Here is a 21,538-nt window from a genome sequence, read left to right as displayed (position 1 = left end):
CTAAACACCATGCATTAATAATTATGTCACCTTGTTATTGGATAGAATATTTTATAATATATGACTATTGTTAACACAGTCACTATTATCTTTTTAAATTATTTCAAGAAACAAAAATTCAATCCTCAAGTGGCTGGAGTCAGAAGTCGACCAATGAATTTTTTTGGAACAATGTATTTTGAATGTAATAGTATTAAAATATAAGAAGAAAATATGAAAAAAAAATGTAGAGATACTTTATAGGGTGGCTTCACTAATATAATGGATTAAATGTTCGAAACAATGATTTAGACAAAATTAGAAGTGCTATAATATATTTTTATCGAGATAAGTTTGCAACGATTTACTAAAAGTCAGACAATGGTACTAGCTAGATGAACCTGCTTGTTCTTCATGTTGTTTTGGTTGTTTCACGATCAATTTTTCCATCGTTATTTTTCTAGTGTCATTTGACGTCGTTATTTTTGATATTATTTTCTGTTGATTTTGAAAAATAATTATTCAAGCAACTAAGAATGCACCTTAAAATTAGTTCATAATAGTTCTATATTGGAACTAACGCGCTAAGGGGAAGTTAATTTGTTTTCATATTGCTAATACTTAATTAGTAAAAAATTTGCCAAAGTGGTTGAAGACAAGCTTGATGGGACATCTCTTAATCATGTCTATGACAATTGAATATTAGTAATAATTACTATATACTATGTCACAATCAATTACTAGGTTAATTACAACACCTTAGATTTGAGTAATTACTCAAACACGTAATTGAAGTTATTCAAGTTTGTAATGATGTAATCTTTATTCACATAAAATAAAAAAAACAAATAGTGAGGTTGATTGCTGGCTTAATATATGCTAAAGTTTTGCAATGATGCAATCTTCCTCTAAATATTTGTCAAATTGTGTAGCCTCCAATAAGCTTTAGACACGTTTGGCAATTAAAGGAGTCAAATCCAGCTTGCTTCAAATTATGGATTTTAATAGTTTTAGGAAATATCAAAGCAAAGCTGTCACTTATCTAGAAAATGATTCAATTGTAATATTTGTAAAGGGTAAGGGTATATGAGTTGTAGTAGTATTAGTTCTTACACAATCTTTAATTAGGTCAAACTCACTCTTTTTAACACTTATTAACAAAAATACATAAAGAAGAAAAATGTGAGCATTTTTTTTCTCCAAGAAAGAGTTATACAAGTTAAATTTTAAAATATTATGTTATTTTGTTAAACATGACTATTGACCTAGGGAAAGTGGAGCATGAAATCGAGCAACTAAAGGGGTTAATTTTTTGTGTTTTGTGAGCTCATGTATTTGTATGTAGTTGTAGTTGTAGTTGTAGTTGTAGTATATTCTATATGTAATAATTAGTGAAAATTTAATTATTGATTATAAATTTAAATTTTTGAATAAATATATGAAATTGGAGAATTTAAAAAAGAATTTAAAAGCAAATGATAGACCATAGTAGAGATTTGATTGAATTTTTTGGTCACCTAGCTGATGACATAGTGAATAGTAGAGATCCAAAAATAAAAGTTATAGTTCTCATAAAAAAATGATCATTCTTATGAATTAAAGTGATAAACTGTCGCATATAAAAAGGTTACACCTCTTATGATGAAAATTGATTGTTGGAAATATAATTTTTGTTGTTAATTAAAATTACTATATAAGTATTTTTAAAAACCTTAAATTTAGTTCTATTGTCAACGAATTAAATGATAAGATTGTGTAGTTGACTAATGATAATAATTATTGTCTACAGATGAATAGGCTATATACAAAACATGATTGACTTTGCGAAGAAATGTTTATTCAGCAATCATGACTATAAAATATTTATAGAATTAACTGAAAATATCTATAAATAAATAGTGCCAAATTTATCATTAAAATGATACATGTATTTTAAAATAGTGATTTATCTTTTAAACACTAAAACCAATATTACCAGACTTCAAACTATACATTGTAGATGTAAATTTATCGAGTTTAATTGTTACACTCTAATGTATGATTGAATCCTGGTCAAGTTATAAAAGACATATGTCAATTACTCCATCTTATAAAATAAAACTATTATTTTTCTTTTGTTACATTAAATTTATTAAGATTAGCAGGTTCTACAATCTACTATTCCTTTTTTTTGTCATATATTTATTCGATTTAAATGGAACAACAGATTCATTATTTTTGGAATGTACATCAAATATTATCTAGCCAAGTGTGTGCACCTGAATTGGACCAACAAGATAATTTTTAGTTGCATAAATTGGACAAATCTAGAGTCAATTTTGTAAATAAAAAACAATAGCTAACACCAAATAATTTGCATTCTTCTCGAATACAAAATAAAATGAGTACAAACATTGTGAATAAACACACATAATAGTTTTCTTATTGACGATGACACACCAAGAAAATACAAAATGTAATAAAATTATGTTAAAAAAGGAAAAAAGATAAAGATAAGAATAAAGCTTAAAATCTACCTTCAATAAGGAATAGTGGTTTTGGTTTTTTTTTTCGTCCAAAAAAATTAGTCTTATTATGCAAATGCTGAGTGACATTAAAGATAATGAACATATTATCAAATGGTGCTTTTAAATAATTATCATTAAAACTGCATAAAATATTCCTAAATTTTCTTTTAATCATTTTTACTTTTTATTTTTCTTTGCTTTGTAGGAGTATAAAAACTCGTTTAGTATAGTACCAAAATGAAAAGTTTGTAATCCATATCTCTACAAAACACAGTCTCAGCTTTCAATTTTCATCCGTCCACTATAATTAGTCTCGTACTAAAAAATAGAAACCGATTATCATTTAATTACTCTCTCTTTCTCTTTATCTTTTCAACTTTGCCATAGTTTCTCTTTCTCTCTTGAATTTAATTCACCTTATATTTTTTATTTTATAATCTATGAAATTTATATTAAAATTCATATCATTTCTTAATATGATTACTCCCTCCGTCCTATAATAGATGTCACATAAAGTTTTCTCACACAATAATATAAATATACTATTTTCTCTCTCCATTTAACACACAAAATAACATCTCCCAAAATTTCGTGTCATTCTTTAACTATGTCATCTACTATGCGATAGAGGAAAGTGTATTTTTTATGGGTAGTAGAATTTATTTATTTATATTTTTATATTAGTAATTCGGTGAAAGCTGTCATCTCAAGAAAGCCGGCCTCTCAACACCTGGTTGGGCAACATGCTACGTGGCCGAATGCTGTGGTGACGCGTGTAATTGATGAGTCAAACTTACACCACAAAGACAAAATCATGTGGATAAGATGGTCGGCCACGTCATCGTCCCCCAACAAAAGTACAAAATACCCCCACGTTTTTCAGCCTCACTCCTGCGTGGAAAGATGAAATATAGTTGGTGGGGACAGGGGTAGTTTGGTCCGATTGAATTTACGCCGTTGGTTTTGGATAATGAGATCTTGTTGGGATGGGACCCACCACTCATTAAATAAAAGTCGGCCGCTTTGGAATCAACAACTGTTAGAGTTGGTGTGACGAAGGTGGGATGTGAAAAATGGTGATCACTCATCCTAATTTAGTTTGAGTAAAAATATTTGGATTAAAAAATTTTGTTGAAAAACAATAGAAAATAATAAAATAAAAAAAATAAAAAGAGAATAAAACAAGTGATTGAATAAAATAAAAGTGATTAGATATTTCATTTTTAAAAATAACAATGACCTAACTCAATTGAAACATCTCAAAAAGAAATATACGACCGAACTTAGTTAGAAATGCGTATTGATTTTGAGGTCAAATTTGATTAATTCTATTCTCGTTGCATTATAACTTATAACTGAGACATCTAAAAAAAATTACTCATACTATTTAGTGAATTATAATTGAGACATCTTATAAAAAAAAATCTTACAGTTCAATGAAAATAGAATGTTTAGAACAATATGAACTTTTACCGTTAATAAAATATGAATGATATAGAATTAAAATGTGATTGAAGTATTATTAGTTGAGATCCATCTAATTAGAGAGAAAAAAATATCCAAAATATAAGTAAATTATTTTTATAGGATTGACAATAATGAAAAGAATTTCTATTTTCATAGAGATTCTGGTACTTTTTACAAACTTTAAAATGATCTAAAATATCACAAACTTTATATTTCGTGTGTTATTTTTCAAGGATGGCCAATTGTCATATCCAACTGACATATATAGATTTATTATCATACTTGACACAACTAAACCACAATGACTTTCTGTGTAGTCTTTTATCATATTTGTCACGAACTTTAAAGTAGTCTGAAATATCATAAATGTTTCATGGCTGTGAATATATCTAAAATAATGTTTTTTGGTCGTTATATCATATTTGATTTTGTTATATCAATTTCAATTGTGACAATCATGACAAACTTAAAAAGTTACTATGAATTTATATTTTTGTTTAAAAATTATGAAATTGAGCAAATATTAGTAATTTTTTAAATTTAAATCACAATTTTACATGTAGAAAATTATCCATCTAACTCATTCGTATTATTCCACAAGCCCACACTTTGTGCTTTCTCTCACACGGAAGAGAGGAGCTTAATGGGCTTTTATTTTAATTTAAGGCTCTATAATTTGGACTTAGCTAACTTGAAATGAAGATATTGGGCTTGATATAAGGTTTGGACTAAAATTTCAACAAGATACATGCACCTTTCATTGAACTTTTTTGTTAAATTGAAAAACAACAAAAATACGTGTACATAAAATAAAATAAAAAAGAATAACTACAATGTTGTGCTCTAATCCAAAGTCTCAAAATACTATAATTGTAAATTAATTAACATTCCACTTCATCAAGTTCTAAATTCGATCAATGTAAGCAACACAATTAAAAAAAATAATTAAATGATTCCTTTCGAGTTTCGACCTCTTATCTACGAATCATTCATTATATCTAAATCCAAATGCCCAACCAATATTTTTGTTTCTAAATGATTTTAATTTTGACCAGAAAATGATTGATGTGATTGCCCAATAAGATACCTGAGTACATATCAAATAGAAAGCGTGGGATCATTTTCATTCCATCTTTAAAATGCTTCGACAGTAATAATATTCTTTAAATTCACATCCAATCAAATTGAAGAAAAGAGGTCTTTAGATTTTTGGACAGCCAATAAAAGTGATTTCTTTGTCGGAATGAACTTTTGCTAATGCAAATCTTAAACCACAGTAAATACACTCGAATGTGCCAAATTTTATCACAAAGCATCATTTTTTAGATTTGGGTGTGCTTGGTCGGTGGTGATGCCATGGCGGCTGTAAATTGGTATTTTTTTTAAAATTTTAATGGTAAAATAGTTATACTCTCTTTGTCCATATGATAGTTATGATATAAATTTTAATGCAATCCAGCGTAGCTCAGCCTGTCCTGGCTCGGACCACTTCACCGATGGACCTGAACTGAGTTGGATCCAAATTTATAGAAAAAGGCCCAGCCCAGTTTAGGAGCGGGCCCAAATTTCCTAGCCTGTGTCGGGCTAGCTGGTCGTATTTGACAATTCCAAGGAGAGCGAAGGAGCCGGAGGAAACACATGGCTAATTGTACCTAATTTTTATTATAAATAGAAGTGATTCGACTATAATGGGATGATTGATAATAAAAATCTTCGAGTCTTTCATATATTAGAAAAGTTCATTTCGCGGTCAATATTTCTGTATATGGTATTTTAATCTTTTGTTTTTCTTGAATAGACATGTTATTTTTTTATTTTTTGTCTAGAGAATATATGTAGTATAGATAGATTGTAAATGTTTATAGCCACTAACAAATTGATGATTACTAGATGGCTAGAGATTAAAATAAGTTAATGAAATGACATATTTAATTAAGATGGAGACTTTTACATTATTAAATTCAAGATCATGGTATTATATAAATAACTAATTTAGTTTGACCAGGGAACATTAATTGCTGCTCGAAAACGTAGTCAAAAGGATGTTTGAACTATAATGACTCATTTCCTCCTGCCATTATCAATAAAAAAAAATACATATTATACTCTATATCATTGTAAGAAAAATTTTACACTCATAAAAAATTATACTATACACTGTATATCATAGTATAGGGATTAGTAAAATTAAAATACTTTTTATAATGCAGATGAAATTTAGTGTCACATATTTTGTTCCACTTCATGCACTACCTATTATTTTTTCCTTAATTTCAATTTGGTATAGTTTAGTTGTTGCACTTGTACGTTAGCGACTTGAGTTTACAACACCAAATTATGCTGTATAATTAGTTTTTCATAATTTATTGTCATTTTTATTATAGTTAATAAATTGAAAAACAGGGTATATACTTTTTAAAATTTATATGTAATGTAGGATAACATTTTTTTATATAAAAAATATCAAAATAATTAAATGAAGACAGAGATACGGTAAATGAGATGCACTAAAAAACGCCAAACAAGAATTCATAATACATTAAAAGTGTAACAAAACAAAAAGATATAATCCTAATCCGGAGCTTAAAATAAGTGACAACAACGGTAAGACTAAAACAATAAAAAGAAAAAGGCTAATTAAGAGCTAAACAAAAGAAATGGTTTATATTCAAAAACAAAAAAATGGTTGGATTGTTCAATCAATCATGCTTAGGCTCATTAAATATTATGCCACGTGTTTTCTATTATATGATTTCACATTAATTTTTGTGCAATCTTGAGTCACAGAATCACATTTTGATCTCACCTAAATTTCCTAAATGACGTAGAATCACAAGCCCAATTGTAGTATTTTCATTATTTAAATTTAAAGTTTTGAGAATGTGTTGTAATTTCATATATTTTCAACACATATTATATACAATTAATCTTTTGATGCAACTTTGTTGAGAAAACCTGGAATAGACTAAAAATTGCACACAACTTAATAATTTTTGATTGACTGCTAGTTTCATTGAACTTTCCCATTTTTCTCTAAGTTTGATCATTCTCAATATTTTTGAGATGATGAACTTAAATGTGCTAATTTCTTAAAAGTTTAATTATAGATACAAATAATATTAATTCAAACATAATTATTTATCTTTTACAAAACCACATTATTCATATTCTTGTGACAAATAATTAAGTTAATGTCAATTCTTATTTTTTTTCCTGACTCCACTAAAAGTGGATGTAAATAAGCTTGCACTCAATATTTTAGGTTTTATCAAGATAGATTTTTATTGTATATATACATTGAATATATGTGCATGTGATAGTACTATTCTTGATTGCTTAGGTCAACACCATGAATATGTAATGCCAAACCTTTTCTAAATATCTGAAATCAGCTGATTATGTGTACCAACAATAATCTAGTGCATCCCTATAAAAAGGAAAAAAATAATATATATCGTGCACTTATTTATTTAGGTAAGAATGCAAATTGAATGACTTTCTTGAATACCTAATTTTCTTGTCTCTTGAATGTTATCTGAAAAGTGCATGCATTGGTCTTGTTTTTAGGTGAAAAGATGCTGCATTTTTTATTGAATTATTTTTGAGAGGTGAAAATTTTGTTGTTTATTGTCAAGTCATAATTTTATTTGGCGTCTTGTTACCTGAATTTAATTTTTGTAGTGTAGTGTATATATACATATCTAGCTAAAACAAATAATTGAGGCAAAGTTTCGATCCTTATATGGATTGAAAATTGAATGTGATCATTTTAATAGGGCATCACAAATTAAAGAAATCGATGTAGATGCAGAGAATTACCCTCTAAATATGTACAAGAATCCCAATCGATTTATTACGTACATGGTTAATAATTGGACCTATTATAAAGACAATGATGATTTAAGGAAAGTAGATTAATGGTTGATTCATGATTTTTGATTTAGGGAAAGTAGATTAGTGGTCGATTCATGATTTTTGAAAGTAGGTCAGTGGTCGATTCATGATTTTTGATTTGGAGGTGCGACAAATAATTACATAACTTGTTGGCGTCAGAGCAGGTCGCTATCGAGTGGCTGTCGACAGGTAGCACCAATGCCTTTTTTTCCCTTCGTTTCTTCTCACTCACCATCTCATTAGACGTCATTTTGGATATGGATGAGATAATTAAAAAATTTGAAACTTTGTAATTTAATATTTTATCTTCAAATTTTGTGAGATTATCAAAATTTGATCAAATTTCGTGATTTATATGACTGTTCATGGTCATTATATGAAAATTCTGAAACCCATGCTATGCACGGGTGTTAATACTAGTTTCTCCTAAATCATCAATTGATGAGGTTCTAACTTTCCACTATAAGAAAAAAAGGTGTCACACTACTTAAATTTACAGATAATAGTCATTTAAATACACATTATCTTTTGTTTTCTTAATTATTTCATTTCCTTTTACATCATTGGGTTGCTTTCTTCTTATTCACATGAACTTAATAGAATCTTGACAAAATACAATCAACATACTAAATATATTCAAATGATTGGAAGTCCAATAATGTCACCATCATTAATTTCTCATTTGGTAGGTTATTGAAATGGACAACTAAGTTTTGATCAATACGCTATTTCTCAACCTATGTACAATAATACAAATAAATACTAATTACTCATAATCCATAAACATTGATCAATACACAATTAAATATGCATTATACTATATTCTTGCTATGAACTGGTAATTAAGTTTGTTTTATATCTCTATCAAGCCACAAAATACTTCTCCCTCCGTCCCAAGTTACTTGAGTCAGTATTCCATTTTGAGTTGTCCCAAGTTACTTGAGTCATTTCTCTTTTTAGTTAAAAACAAAACATTTAATTACATCTACTTTATTCTTTCTTTTACTTTATCCTCTCTCTTCTCTCTTACTTTATTCTTTATTCTACTTTATTTTACTTTATTTAACTCACTAAACACTACTTTCTTAAATCCCTTGCAAAAAAGAAACGCCTTAAGTAACATGGGACGGAGGGATTATTATTTAGTGATTCAAACAAAAAATTAAAAAAAGGGGAATTGTGAGGCCATTTCTCTCTCGCAATTTGACGGATGATTTGTCGAGATGTGTGCTGCTGAATGATTTTGGATGGAACGATTGCTTCTGTATTTGTATTTTATTTTCTTTATTTTTCATTGTTATTTATGTTATCAACCACTTCTATATTTGGTTTTACACTATAGACTCTGTTATGCTACTTTATTGTTCACCATATATTACTTTAATAATCTTTCTATTAAAAAATAAAATATGAAAAATAACACTTACTAGTATACTGTTAATTTATTTATATTGATGATCAGTCCACCTCAACAAATACCAAATTCCTCAAACACTATGATTAACACCTTTAAATAAAAGGGGTCAATGTAGAACTATTTAATTAATTTAAAAATAGTTTTCAAAGAAGCAAATGTCCACTGAAATGGCCTATTTTATAGGTTAAATGGGAGAATTTGACCTACATAAAGTAAGTCCTTAAATAGGCATATGATGATGATTACGCAAACTTGAGCTCAATATACTCATATATACCATTGGCTATATTCAAACCTATGCTCATAGAGTCAACTTTAATATAGACTATATTTTTGGGCTTATTTATCTAATGATAAAATCACTTCATGGATTGGGTTAATGAAGCATTTCTTTTATCTTACTAGAATTATATGATCAAGCTATATTGATAAATGATGTCAATTTATTCTTATTCACAGCTTTTTATTTTTTAAGATTTATATATACGCAGCTGAGATGATTAAATTTTTTTATTTATTAATGGAAGAGAAGCGTCTAATCAATTAGAGGTGAACATAGGGAAAAATGTCCTATTTTCACTCAAAACCTCTAACACATATTATCAAATGAGCCACGCTTCATCGTTTTCTAAATCACAGACTTAAAATTCATCTAACTCCTTATACATATAAATAAAGTAGGATTATGGATCATAACATGGTCCGTGCTACCTATTTGGGGGCACATTGTCCCCATTTATAGTATGCTTTCTTATATTCAAACTAGTAGTACTATTTATCATCCCATGCAATACACGAGTGTCATTTTTTTAAGTTAAAAATATTATGTAGTTTAGTATACAAATATGTAGGCCGTAATGGGTCAATTAAACAAAAATTTATGAAGGTACAAATTTTTTTTTTGGTACTATAACACAAAATCGCCCTATCAAGATTAAATTATCACTAGATTATTCAGAATCAGCATAAAATAATCTGAAACTAATATTGTTAAGACTAGTTATAATATTATCCTGATTCCTGAAATTGAGTAATAAGTCATATATCAACTCAGTCGAACATTATTCATAAGACTCGATTTTATTTAATCTATGAAAGCTGAATTGACCAACATTTACAATCATCTATATCAATAAATTTGGAGATGATTAAATAACGATCGATATAGTAATATTTTTTGTAATGCATTTGCTTTCTTCAATAAAGATTTTAGAAACTTTAGAAAACTTTTTCGGACTAAAGACTTTAGAAACTTTATAATTTTAATATTTATATGCATATGTATATAGCTAATAATCTAATGTCAGATTGCAGCAGTGTTACCACAGTCCACAGCCATTGAATGGTGGTCTGAATTTGCAGAGAAATAATCCATTGGAAGAGGGAAAGATCAGTGGGAAATGAGATAATATTTTATAATCCAATAGTTTAAACCAAATAATTATTTTTTCATTATTATTTTTATTTATTTTAAAAAAGACTCAAATTGGTATTTGACTCTTGAAATCGACTGGGGTCATAAAAATGAGGTGCAAGTTGGAAGGGAATTTGGTAATGGGACATAATATCCACTCATCATTTTTAGTCATCACATACTATAATTATGGAATCTCTACCCCTAATTCTTGGGGCTTTATGCTACTTTGATGATTCATAATTTATATTCAATAAGTAATTATATAAAAAAATTCAATATATCATTGCTTATTAATGTTGAGTTTGTTCTATGAGTTTTGCCTTAGGGATATTTTCTTAAATTTCTTCCACTTAGTTTGCTTAGTTGAGCTGCATGTATTTCCACGGTGCAAAGAAGAATGTTGTCGTTGACGGCAGAGGGTATAGGTGACGTGTGACGATCGTAGCTGAAAATGGATGATGGGCAAAAAATGTAAGCGAATCTCAATCCCAGGGACAAAAAAGCGAATCTCAATCCCAAAGTTTGAGGCAAAGCTGCTACACTGTGAAAATTGCAGTATTTTCAAAGATCGATTTTACTGAATTACCCCTCCTAGACCCTTCATTGACTCTCAAGGGAAGTGGTCCTGTTGCAATGACCAATTATTTGTGAAATCTTTTTTCAATAATATGATATTAGTTTTTAAATTGGTATTTTCTATCGCTTACATAAGTATAAGTAAATAGTGTAACTTGTACTTTGTAAATCCCTTGGATTAAATTAATTTAAAACTTTTGGTACTTCCGTAGGTTAAAGTGACATTAAAAAAGCAACTAACAACTTTTGCATTTTATTATACTGAATTTATAAATGCCGCCATAAACTTATACTATTTGTTAATGGCCCTTTTTAATTTATTATGAAATTTAGAAACATCCAAAATTTGTCTAGTTTATATAATGTGGTTGTGTCCTTCACTTCATAAAAGTACGTTGGTATCACAGTCCATTATCTCACTCTCATCTCTATCAATATTTTTAATAATAATAATAATAACACTATTATCATTGTTATTATTAATAATTATTATTAGTGTGTGTTTTAGAAGTAATGGAATAAACTTTCTTGAAATGGGACGTGGAGGAACAAATATTGCAATTCAAAGTCTAACTAGTGACATTTTCTAAAATATGTTAAAAGTGGAGATACAAAAACACTCTCAACCTTTTTGATATTGTTAAAACAATGTCGTTTCACACTTTAGCGAGATAAATCAGCTTTTCGTGACCTAATTTTTGTATAACGGAACATTTCATAGAAAATGCTGAAAATAGGCGTGATCTTTGAGTGAGAGACGACACACATACACACAAAACATCTCTCTCGTGAAGTTCACTCACGCAATTCTCCATTTAGTAACGCTAGGAGCATTGTCTGCCTAGTTTCCGTAATTCCATTAAAACCATATATGTCTAGTGGATTTGACGTGCTTCTATGCACTACACTAAGTAAGAAGTCGTTTGATCTCAAGAGAAACTACATCAATATGAGAGCATCAACCATAGCATAATTTTTCTTGTAGAAAAATGTTATTTTTTTCTGACTCGACTTAATAGTTAATTTATTATTTATTTCTCCGTAGTGTGATTGTTTATTTATTTCTTAGATTGTTCAAATAAAGCACTTTCTTAGCTACGTGCGTTACTCGACACCAAAATCAAACTAATTTGTATTCTTCTTCCTATTCCCAAAAGTTGCCAATATCCCTCTTTCTCACTAATCCAATAAATCATCAATTACTTGCTCAAAATGTGTAAATTAACATTATTATATATTGAAGATAGCAAGAATGAGTTGGATGGATATAATTAACCAGTAGTATGTAAACTTGGTGCTCAACTTTTCATTTTGTCTTCTCATAATGAGAATTGTTAAAATGGAATTTGCCCCATTCACAAGTGATTTGTTCGAAGTGGAGCTTTATATACTCTTAACTGTGTATTGATGTAATTAATAATACACCCACCAAGTACAAATTTTATTAATTATGTAATTTATAAGAGATTGCAGTGTTCCATTTTTGTACATATTGGTATTTAGTTTCCTCTTATATCATATTGACACACACATGTCGATTGGTAGAATCTAGAGTGAGCAAAAGATTAAATTAACATGCACATGATCATACATATATTAATCTCCAATCAAAGTTTGTGATACGAAGTTTAAATATATTATCAAAATGAGAAGAACACATAGTTTAATCAAGTGGAGGCTTTGAATTATTTTTAACAAAATTCTCTTAGTCCTTCAAAATATTGTCTATTTTTTCATTTTAATCTGTCTCCGAAGTATTGTTCTCATTTTCGAGAATCCTTTAGGGATGAGGTTAGCGCAAAATACGCTAAACGAATTCGGCCCCCTTTGCTTTTGTTTCATGCGTTCGTCCACTACTTTTCTTGTATAGTTGTTTCATATGTCGTGAATAATAAGTTGTTTCATTTGGTTAAATTCATCGGATAGAATTTTCAAAATCTTCTTCAACAAACTTGATTTTATGTTTAGGTATTTATTTTTCAAGACCAAATCCTCGTAACCAAAAATTAATATGGATGCAAAGGAAAGTTAAAACATAAAACGCGAAAAAAAAGCGCTTGTTTGGACTATGAACTTTGTAATATATTTGTGTTAAAAGAAAATTGAAGGGTAATTTAGTTATTATCTATCATTATCTCTCGCAACTTATTATCGATGGTGTTACTAACACTTTATTGTTATAGCTTCTCTCATTCCCTAATCCATTTTTCTATGGCAACCCTCTACGGCAATACCGCACTACTTCTCGTGACGCCGAAAAATACCTCACAGTTGTTAACAGTGGCATTACTAAAAATTTTCTTCTTAGATCCATCATCAAAATCGAGGCTCCGCCACCCCCCTCAACTATACAAAAAAGCTTCCACTTTTAGACCTAAAATAACCACTACTAAAGAAACAAAAATGTATTACTCCATATATAGCAATCTCAATAGCAAAACGGAAATGCTTATATCACCTTTAATAGCCATAATCCCATCTCCCCACTAATCCACAATATCAAATTCAAAAGAAAACAACACTCCCTTCGTCCATGAAATGTTGTCCTGTTTTGCCATTTCAGTCCGTCCACGAAATGTTGACCACTTTGCTTTTTTTCTATTTCTGTCTTTCTGATGAAAGGATTCCACTTTCCACTAACTCATTACAATCATATTCTATTATAAAACTAATATATAAATGTGGAACCTACATTCCACTCACTTTCTTCACATTTTAAACCTGCGCCGAGTCAAACATGAACAACATTTCGCGGACGGAGGAACTACTATATCAATTGCCTTACTTTCACCCCACCCCACCCCACCTACACATATAAGTATATATATACACACTTTCACCCTTCTCCATCTTCACCCCCATTCACACACCAAAAACACACACAAACAAAAAATGGAAAGCCATTCCTCCTCTTCTTTCTCCTCCTTCAAATCCTACCTCCACGCTCTCTCCGACACCCCGAACCGCCTCTCCCGCCGTGCCTGCTCCGCCTCCGCCTCCTCAGAAGAGACCGCCCGCGCCCGCTCCGGCTCCGACCTCCGCCGCAGCCTCCGGTGGCACGACCTCATCGGCTTCGGCGTCGGCGGCATGGTCGGCGCCGGCGTCTTCGTCACCTCCGGCCGCGCCGCCCGCCTTCAGGCCGGCCCCGCCGTGGTCCTCTCCTACGCCCTCGCCGGCCTCTGCGCCCTCCTCTCCGCCTTCTGCTACACCGAGTTCGCCGTCGAGATGCCCGTCGCCGGCGGCGCCTTCAGCTACATCCGCGCCACCTTCGGCGAGTTCCTCGCCTTCGTCACCGGCGCCAACCTCGTCATCGACTACGTCCTCTCCAATGCCGCCGTCGCCCGCGGCTTCACCGCCTACCTCGCCACCGCCCTCGGCCACCCCGGCCTCCGCCTCACCGTCCACTCGTTCCCCGAGGGGTATAACGAGATGGACCCCATCGCCGTCGCCATCGTCCTCCTCCTCACCTTCATCATCTGCTACAGGTATGGTCGCACGAGATTTTATTCAGTGTTATTTTCTCATGTAATTAATTAAAAATTAATTAAATAATTTTTTATTATAAATTTAAATGAAATGTTTCAATTTTTTTCGTAGCACGAGGGAGAGTTCGTGGCTGAACATGGTGTTGACGGTATTGCACATCTTGTTCATAGTGTTTGTGATAGTGGTGGGGTTTTGGAGGGGGGATTTGAGGAATTTTACGCAACCCGGTAACCCGGAGAATGCGGGCGGGTTTTTCCCGTTTGGAGCCTCGGGGGTGTTCAATGGGGCAGCGATGGTGTACCTGAGCTACATCGGGTACGACGCGGTTTCGACGATGGCCGAAGAGGTCAAGAATCCGGCGAAAAACATCCCGGTCGGTGTCTCGGGATCCGTGATTCTCGTAACGGTTTTATACTGCTTGATGGCTGCTTCGATGTCCGCACTCTTACCGTATGATAAGGTAATGTACACCTCTCAATGCTCATGGTACAGTCTTACTATGCCATGGGAGTCATATATTAGTCAACGTCAGTCTGTTTTTGACTGATTGACTAATTTGGTCAAAATGTTTCTTGGTGACAGATTGACCCGGAAGCCCCCTTCTCGGGTGCGTTCGAGGTGGGGGCCGCCGGGTGGCGGTGGGCCGGGAACATGATCGGGGCTGGCGCAAGCATGGGAATAGTGACGTCATTGCTAGTGGCGATGCTTGGGCAGGCGCGGTACATGTGCGTCATTGGGCGGTCATGTGTGGTCCCCACGTGGTTCGCCCAGGTCCACCCGACCACGTCGACACCTGTCAACGCCTCGGCCTTCCTCGGTGAGTCAACATCTCATCATTTTTCTTTAACCCCCACCAACCACTTGGATTTTTTTCATTTTTTTTCTTCTCTTTTCCCCTTTTGGAGAAATATTATGGGGCTTCACTTTGCATATGATGATCATCGATGTACTTTGTAGCCTATATTATTTGGAATTGGATGAGAATAAAATAGACCCCAACGTGTGGTCCTAGGTTTTGAAGTCACATCATTTAGATTCGGATGAATAATATTAGTGCTTGAGGTGACATGTGTCTTTTTCAATATTTTAGGTTGGATTTAGGCTTAGATTTATATGAATCTACATGATTATATGTGATTTATGATTAGGACAATATGTGACAAAAATTGATTATTATTTATTCCTTGCAACTCAAAAAATTGGACATAGGTACATTTTGTTCTAAAATCATCTTGATTAAAATAATTTTATGTTACATCTAACTTCATGATTCTAATTGATCATATTCAATGTCACACCACAGGGATCTTCACTGCAGCAATAGCCCTCTTCACAGACCTAAACATACTCCTAAACCTCGTCTCAATCGGTTCGCTCTTCGTGTTCTACATGGTGGCGAACGCAGTGATCTACAGGCGCTACGCGCCCCCTCATGGCACAAGCAACCCATGGCCGACTCTCTCCTTCCTCTTCTGCTTCTCCCTCACCTCTCTAATCTTCACTCTCCTCTGGCAATTTGCTCCACCAGGCAAGCCCAAGGCCTACATGCTCGGCTCGTGCATCGCCCTGGCTTTCGGGGTTGTACTCTTGTTCCACTTGATGGTACCTCAGGCTCGAAAGCCCGAGTTTTGGGGAGTCCCCTTCATGCCATGGATCCCCTCCATCTCCATTTTCCTCAACATTTTCTTGCTTGGCTCTTTAGACAAGCCCTCCTATGTTAGGTTCGGGTTTTTCTCGGGCCTCGTTGTGCTTGTTTACGTCCTCTATAGCGTGCACTCGAGCTTTGATGCGGAGAGGGAGGGGATTCTTAGTCGAAAATCGGTCGAGATGGCGGTCGAAAACGGAGATGAAGATCAAAAAGTTTGATGTGTTTTTTTCTTGGTGTTGTTGTGTTGTAGTAATAAGTTTAGAGGGAAAAGAATGAGAAAAAGAAAAGGAATAGGGAAGTGTATAGTCTTTTTTTTTCCAAAGTAGGGGTTTTTAGGTTTGATCTCACTTTTTTGCATATGTTTGGCATTTTGATCATCAATTCTTGTGCACCTTTAACTGAAAAAGATCATAAAGTCAATGAAATTTATGGGGTCCCACTCTTTCCTTATTCTTATTTATTAGTTGTAAAAAGTCCAAAAATTTTACATACAACGCGCCAAATCCATTCAATCTACTGAATATAACAATAATTTTTTTTTATGATTAATAGATATGATCAAATCTATCATGATCTCGTTTCATCAATTTTATGAATTTATCGAATTTATCTCTAATTTTTATTAATATTAATTATAGTTAAGTTACTATTTCTATGACGATCTTTAATTACAACTTATACCAATTTCAATTATTAGATTTTCACTCTAATAGTTTAGTCATGAAATGACGCGTCAAAAACATGACCTGTTATTTTTTTTTTCTAAAAGTAAGTGTATGTAAAAATATCAATATTTTATTTTTTAAAAAATATTTTAAGCTCCGAGATAAAAATAATTAAATTGAAAAATTAGGATATAAATGATGAAAGTAACTAAATACTAAGTACAAAATCGATAAATTTCAATATTTCAAATAAAATTGGTGAAATCAATAAAGATCAGGATAGATTCGATCGTTAATCATGTTAGGTTTGGTATACTGAAAAGCATGTTTCGAGCAAGTTTCGCTCGAATAGAATCTTGCTTGTATACGTAAAACTCTATAATCCACTTTTAACCCGATTCAGTATTATTCGAGCAGTTCCGCACGAATAGAATCACTATTATTATTACATTGTGTTTGCTTGTGCATTTATAAGATGTTTTATAAACATTTAAATGCATAAGAAGTAAACAAAGTCTAAGTCTTTTGCTTAGTAGACCGGTTGTGGGCGTCGTCCACTTTAAGGTAACACGGTCAGATCTATGCAATGCTTTGCAAAAGAAAAAGAAGAATTTCACAACCTAGATAGGCTTTGGCTACCTATCGTGAAAGGTTGCAATGTCAGTCCGCATATTTCTAAGCCTTACTGAAATAATTTGACATTGGTGTGGTATAGCACTGAACGGATCTAACAGCAAGACGTGTCTTTAGGCTATCTACTGAAAGGCGAGGTCTTGATAAATATTTATTTCTTAATCAATGTAGGTTAGCATTGAGCATACGGTATTGATTATGCACTACTTTGACTTATCAAATGGTGCGGGTTTTTCGCAACCCAATAATCCTGATATATTGAGTAGTGGTGATTAATATCTAGCGATGCTAGGATTGCTATTATGTTGAAACGTGCACGAGGTGAGTCTCGTTTGATAATGTCCTCAAGAGGAGCTCGAACAAGGTTTTATTATTCGGAAAACTGGCCAGTTGGAGTTTTATTACTCTATGAATAATAAATAAATGTTTCTTGCTAAGTCCACTCTTGGAATTAATAAGATATTAATTAATTAAGTCCATAGCAGACATTAATTAATTAATGGACATTTATATCTTAAGCGCGGGAAATAAATAATAAAAGTGGAAACCCGGATTACTTGTAATTTCGGATTTGGATGGGGAGAGTTCAATATTACTTCTGTAGTGGCTGCTCGTAATATTCCAATATAAGCTTGTATTAAATTGTGGGTTCAATTTAATTAGTAAAAAGCTAATTGGGCGAGCCCATATCCAAAACCTTCCATAGATCCCTGTCTGGGCCCATAAGGAACTTAATATAAATAGGAGAATAAAGGAGACAGAAATAACACAATTTTTCATTATTGTATTTTTCGAAAATTTCAGCTCCTCAGCTGTAGGAATTTTCGAATTCCACTCCTTTTCCCAAAAGGATTTCTTCTGTCTTCTTTATTCGAGTCCTAGTGTTTTGATAAGATCAGCCCACCCTGATATCGAGATACAGTTCGGGAACCAGAGAGAAGATCCGTGGTCTAGTATTGAAGATCATCACGTGGAGAAGGCGCGAGCAATCGACGATTCTTTGGAGAATCAAATCGGTAACCCTAAACCGTAGAATTCATGTTTTAGGATTTACTTTCTTAGAGCATGAATTATTTGCGTTCTAGCATGCAATTATCTGTTTAACATGTGAATTGATTAATCGCATAATCGGTCAAATAGATCCTTGTCTGATTTATTTGTTTTGTACAAGTCTTCCGCTGTGCAAGGGGCAACAAACCCCATCAATTGGTATCAGAGCCAATTTTTGGCTCTGATTACGTGAATTAATTATGTTAATGAATTGATGAGTAATTAATTCAAGATACGTAATGGTTAAACCTATGTAATGGTTACGTTGACTTCAACACATATGGTATCATTACTTGATCAATTATATTTGCCTTACGTGAATTTGAATTCCAAGTCGGCAAATCAAGAATTGTTGCGATTGCGACATCAAGAATCCGTCGCACCGCAGCCATGGCTGCGGAGAGGTGTCGACGCAGCAGCGTCGGAGATCACCGGGCAGCAGCGCCGGCGGCTGCAGAGACGACGTCGCACAAGCGACGACGCAGCAGCAGCGCCAGAGGCGTCGCAACAGCAAACAGCAACACCGGAGCAGCTGCGACACGGCGGCAGCGACGTCGGAGATCTCGCAGCAGCAGCAACGGTGGTTTCGCGAGGCAGCAGCACCGTTGACGCCGGAGACGCGACAGCAGCTCCAGCGGAGCGACGTTGACGCAGCAGCGTCGGAGACGTCAGGCTCGGTGGATGCGTGAGACAGAGAGGGAAGGCTAGCTTGATGCACGAGGCGACGGCTTTTCGAGTGGGAGCCCTTCTTGGGCAGTTTCCGGGCTCGGAGGAAGCTGTTGTTGTAGCCGCTGCGAAGGCGACGTTGCAGCAGCGAAGGCAGAGCGACGTCTGACGCAGCAGCGTAAGAGGCATCAGGTTAAGCGGCTGTGATTCGAGTGGGAGCTCTTCGCGGGCAATTTCCCGGACTCGAGTTTGACGTCGCGTTACCTCGTCCCGTGACATAGCTTTCCAAAATTGGTTAGGGTTTCCAAATCCTTGGATTCAATTTTGGAAATAATTCAAGATTAAATTTAGAAATAAGATTTGAAATATATCTTGTGGATTTTATATATTATATAAGATTTGATTTTGTATTAAATCATGGATTAATTATTGATTTTATCCTTATTTTATGGATTCGTAGGGATTTAATTCCTAGACAAAAATCCTAGTTAAATTTGGATAATGACAATCTAATATTTATCTATATCCTATGGATTAATGTGGATTTATCCCTAGACAAATCCTAGTTGGATTTAGATAATGATAATATTATTTTATTCTTATCCTATGAGTTTAGATGAATTTATTCATAGATAAATTCTAGATGGATTTGGATAGTGATTATATAATATTTTATTCTTATCATATAGATTTATATGGATTTATTCCTAGATAAATCTTGGATAGATTTGAATAATTCGAATATAATATTATTTAATTCTATGGATTTATATGGATTTACTCCAAGTTAAATCCTTGATGGATTAGGATTAATATTAATATTGATTTATTTTATCCTATGGATTTGAATAGATTTAATTCTATTAAGACAAATCCTAGATGGATTAAAATAAGTATTAATCCAAGTTATCCTTATCTTTGGATTTATGTCCTAGATAGATTAGGATAAAGATGATATATAAGAAAATCATTATTTAATTGGATTTAGATAAACTAATTTATCTAAGAAATCCTAAGTAATGTTTGATATATTCTGGATATCTATTCTAAATAGAATTAAGATTTGTATAAATCTTGGTTGATAGGATTTTATTTTTATCTTATGGATTATGATGGGATTATTTCTATCTAGTAATATCCTAATGCGATTTAAATAATGATAATTCTAGATCAACGTTATCTTGAATTGTAGGATTTGATTTTATCGATATAAAATCTAGAATAGTCCTAAATGGATTTAGATGGTTTACAATATCTTGATAAATCCTAAATCAATTTGGATAAAGATTATCCAATATAAAACTTAATTATTTAATTGATTCTCCCATGACTAGATTAAATAATTGTCGATAATTATCCTATGTGTTTAAATGCCATGCATTAAATGGATTTATCTGTTTATTTGGTGTTTATCTATTTTAAAGTGGATTATCTGTTTTATCTGCTTATGTGATAATTATGCAAAAACCATATAAAAATATCTAAGTGATGATTACAACAAGTGCGTTGTATATGGTCTCCATCGGTTGGACTGCCAAATTTTGTGAAGCTGATTTTCTAATATTATCGCCACCTACAGAGTAGGGACAATAATCCTACGAAAATAGTAAGTTCATAAGGGCGGACTTCTCACATAATAAATAGAATGAACTAGAAAGTGGTTCCCAATATTATTGCCACCTGCAGAGTGGGGACAATAATCCTAAGGAACTGCGAGTTTCAGGGTTCAATCAGAATTTATGAGATAGCTTGATTTTGTTATCAACACATGAACATTGTTATGGGAGTGTGTTGTAGAAATAAAATTCTGTAATGCTAAATCTGATGGTCGTGCTTAGGCAGCATTAGGCGTGTCAACCTCCAGAGGAGGAAGCTATTGATGCGTCGGTGTTGTGACCAGGAAAATTGTCAAAATTTTAATGCGTATTAACCTCCAGAGGAGGATACAATTTATTAATTTTGCTGTTGTAAGATACATAATTGTTTTGTGGTTATTTGTGATTATGTATTGAGCATGAGTATGTGATAATAAGTTTATTTGCCAAATCTCCATTATGTCATTTAATGTTTGTCTGCGATCCTTAAAGAAAGTAAACTCGAATGCCTAAATTATGTAGACCGGAAACAAAAATG

At 32.8% G+C, this 21,538-nt stretch overlaps 1 protein-coding gene across 1 annotated transcript; it reads left to right on the top strand.

The window, feature by feature from the left end:
- Positions 1 to 14,114: 14,114 nt before the first annotated feature.
- LOC125216038 (cationic amino acid transporter 7, chloroplastic-like) lies at positions 14,115 to 16,841 on the top strand. The gene is made up of 4 exons (XM_048117644.2): positions 14,115 to 14,742; positions 14,855 to 15,203; positions 15,326 to 15,560; positions 16,047 to 16,841. The coding sequence occupies exons 1-4, from the start codon at positions 14,150 to 14,152 to the stop codon at positions 16,607 to 16,609; spliced, it is 1,740 nt and encodes a 579-aa protein (XP_047973601.2). The 5' UTR covers positions 14,115 to 14,149; the 3' UTR covers positions 16,610 to 16,841.
- The last annotated feature ends 4,697 nt before the right edge of the window (positions 16,842 to 21,538 follow it).

Source organism: Salvia hispanica, chromosome 2 (genome assembly GCF_029641045.1).
Source record: "Salvia hispanica isolate PSC_SH4W2 chromosome 2, Shi_PSC_v1, whole genome shotgun sequence".
Taxonomy (NCBI): domain Eukaryota; kingdom Viridiplantae; phylum Streptophyta; class Magnoliopsida; order Lamiales; family Lamiaceae; genus Salvia; species Salvia hispanica.
Note: the sequence above shows the minus strand (reverse complement) of the source record. Positions and strands in the feature narration are given on the sequence as shown.

Bases quoted from the DNA above. Each gene is read 5' to 3' on its own strand.
- LOC125216038 (XM_048117644.2), top strand. From the start codon at position 14,150: ATGGAAAGCCATTCCTCCTCTTCTTTCTCCTCCTTCAAATCCTACCTC. The intron at 14,743-14,854 runs GTATGGTCGCAC...TTTTTTTCGTAG, and splicing joins ACCTTCATCATCTGCTACAG to CACGAGGGAGAGTTCGTGGC. The intron at 15,561-16,046 runs GTGAGTCAACAT...GTCACACCACAG, and splicing joins CAACGCCTCGGCCTTCCTCG to GGATCTTCACTGCAGCAATA.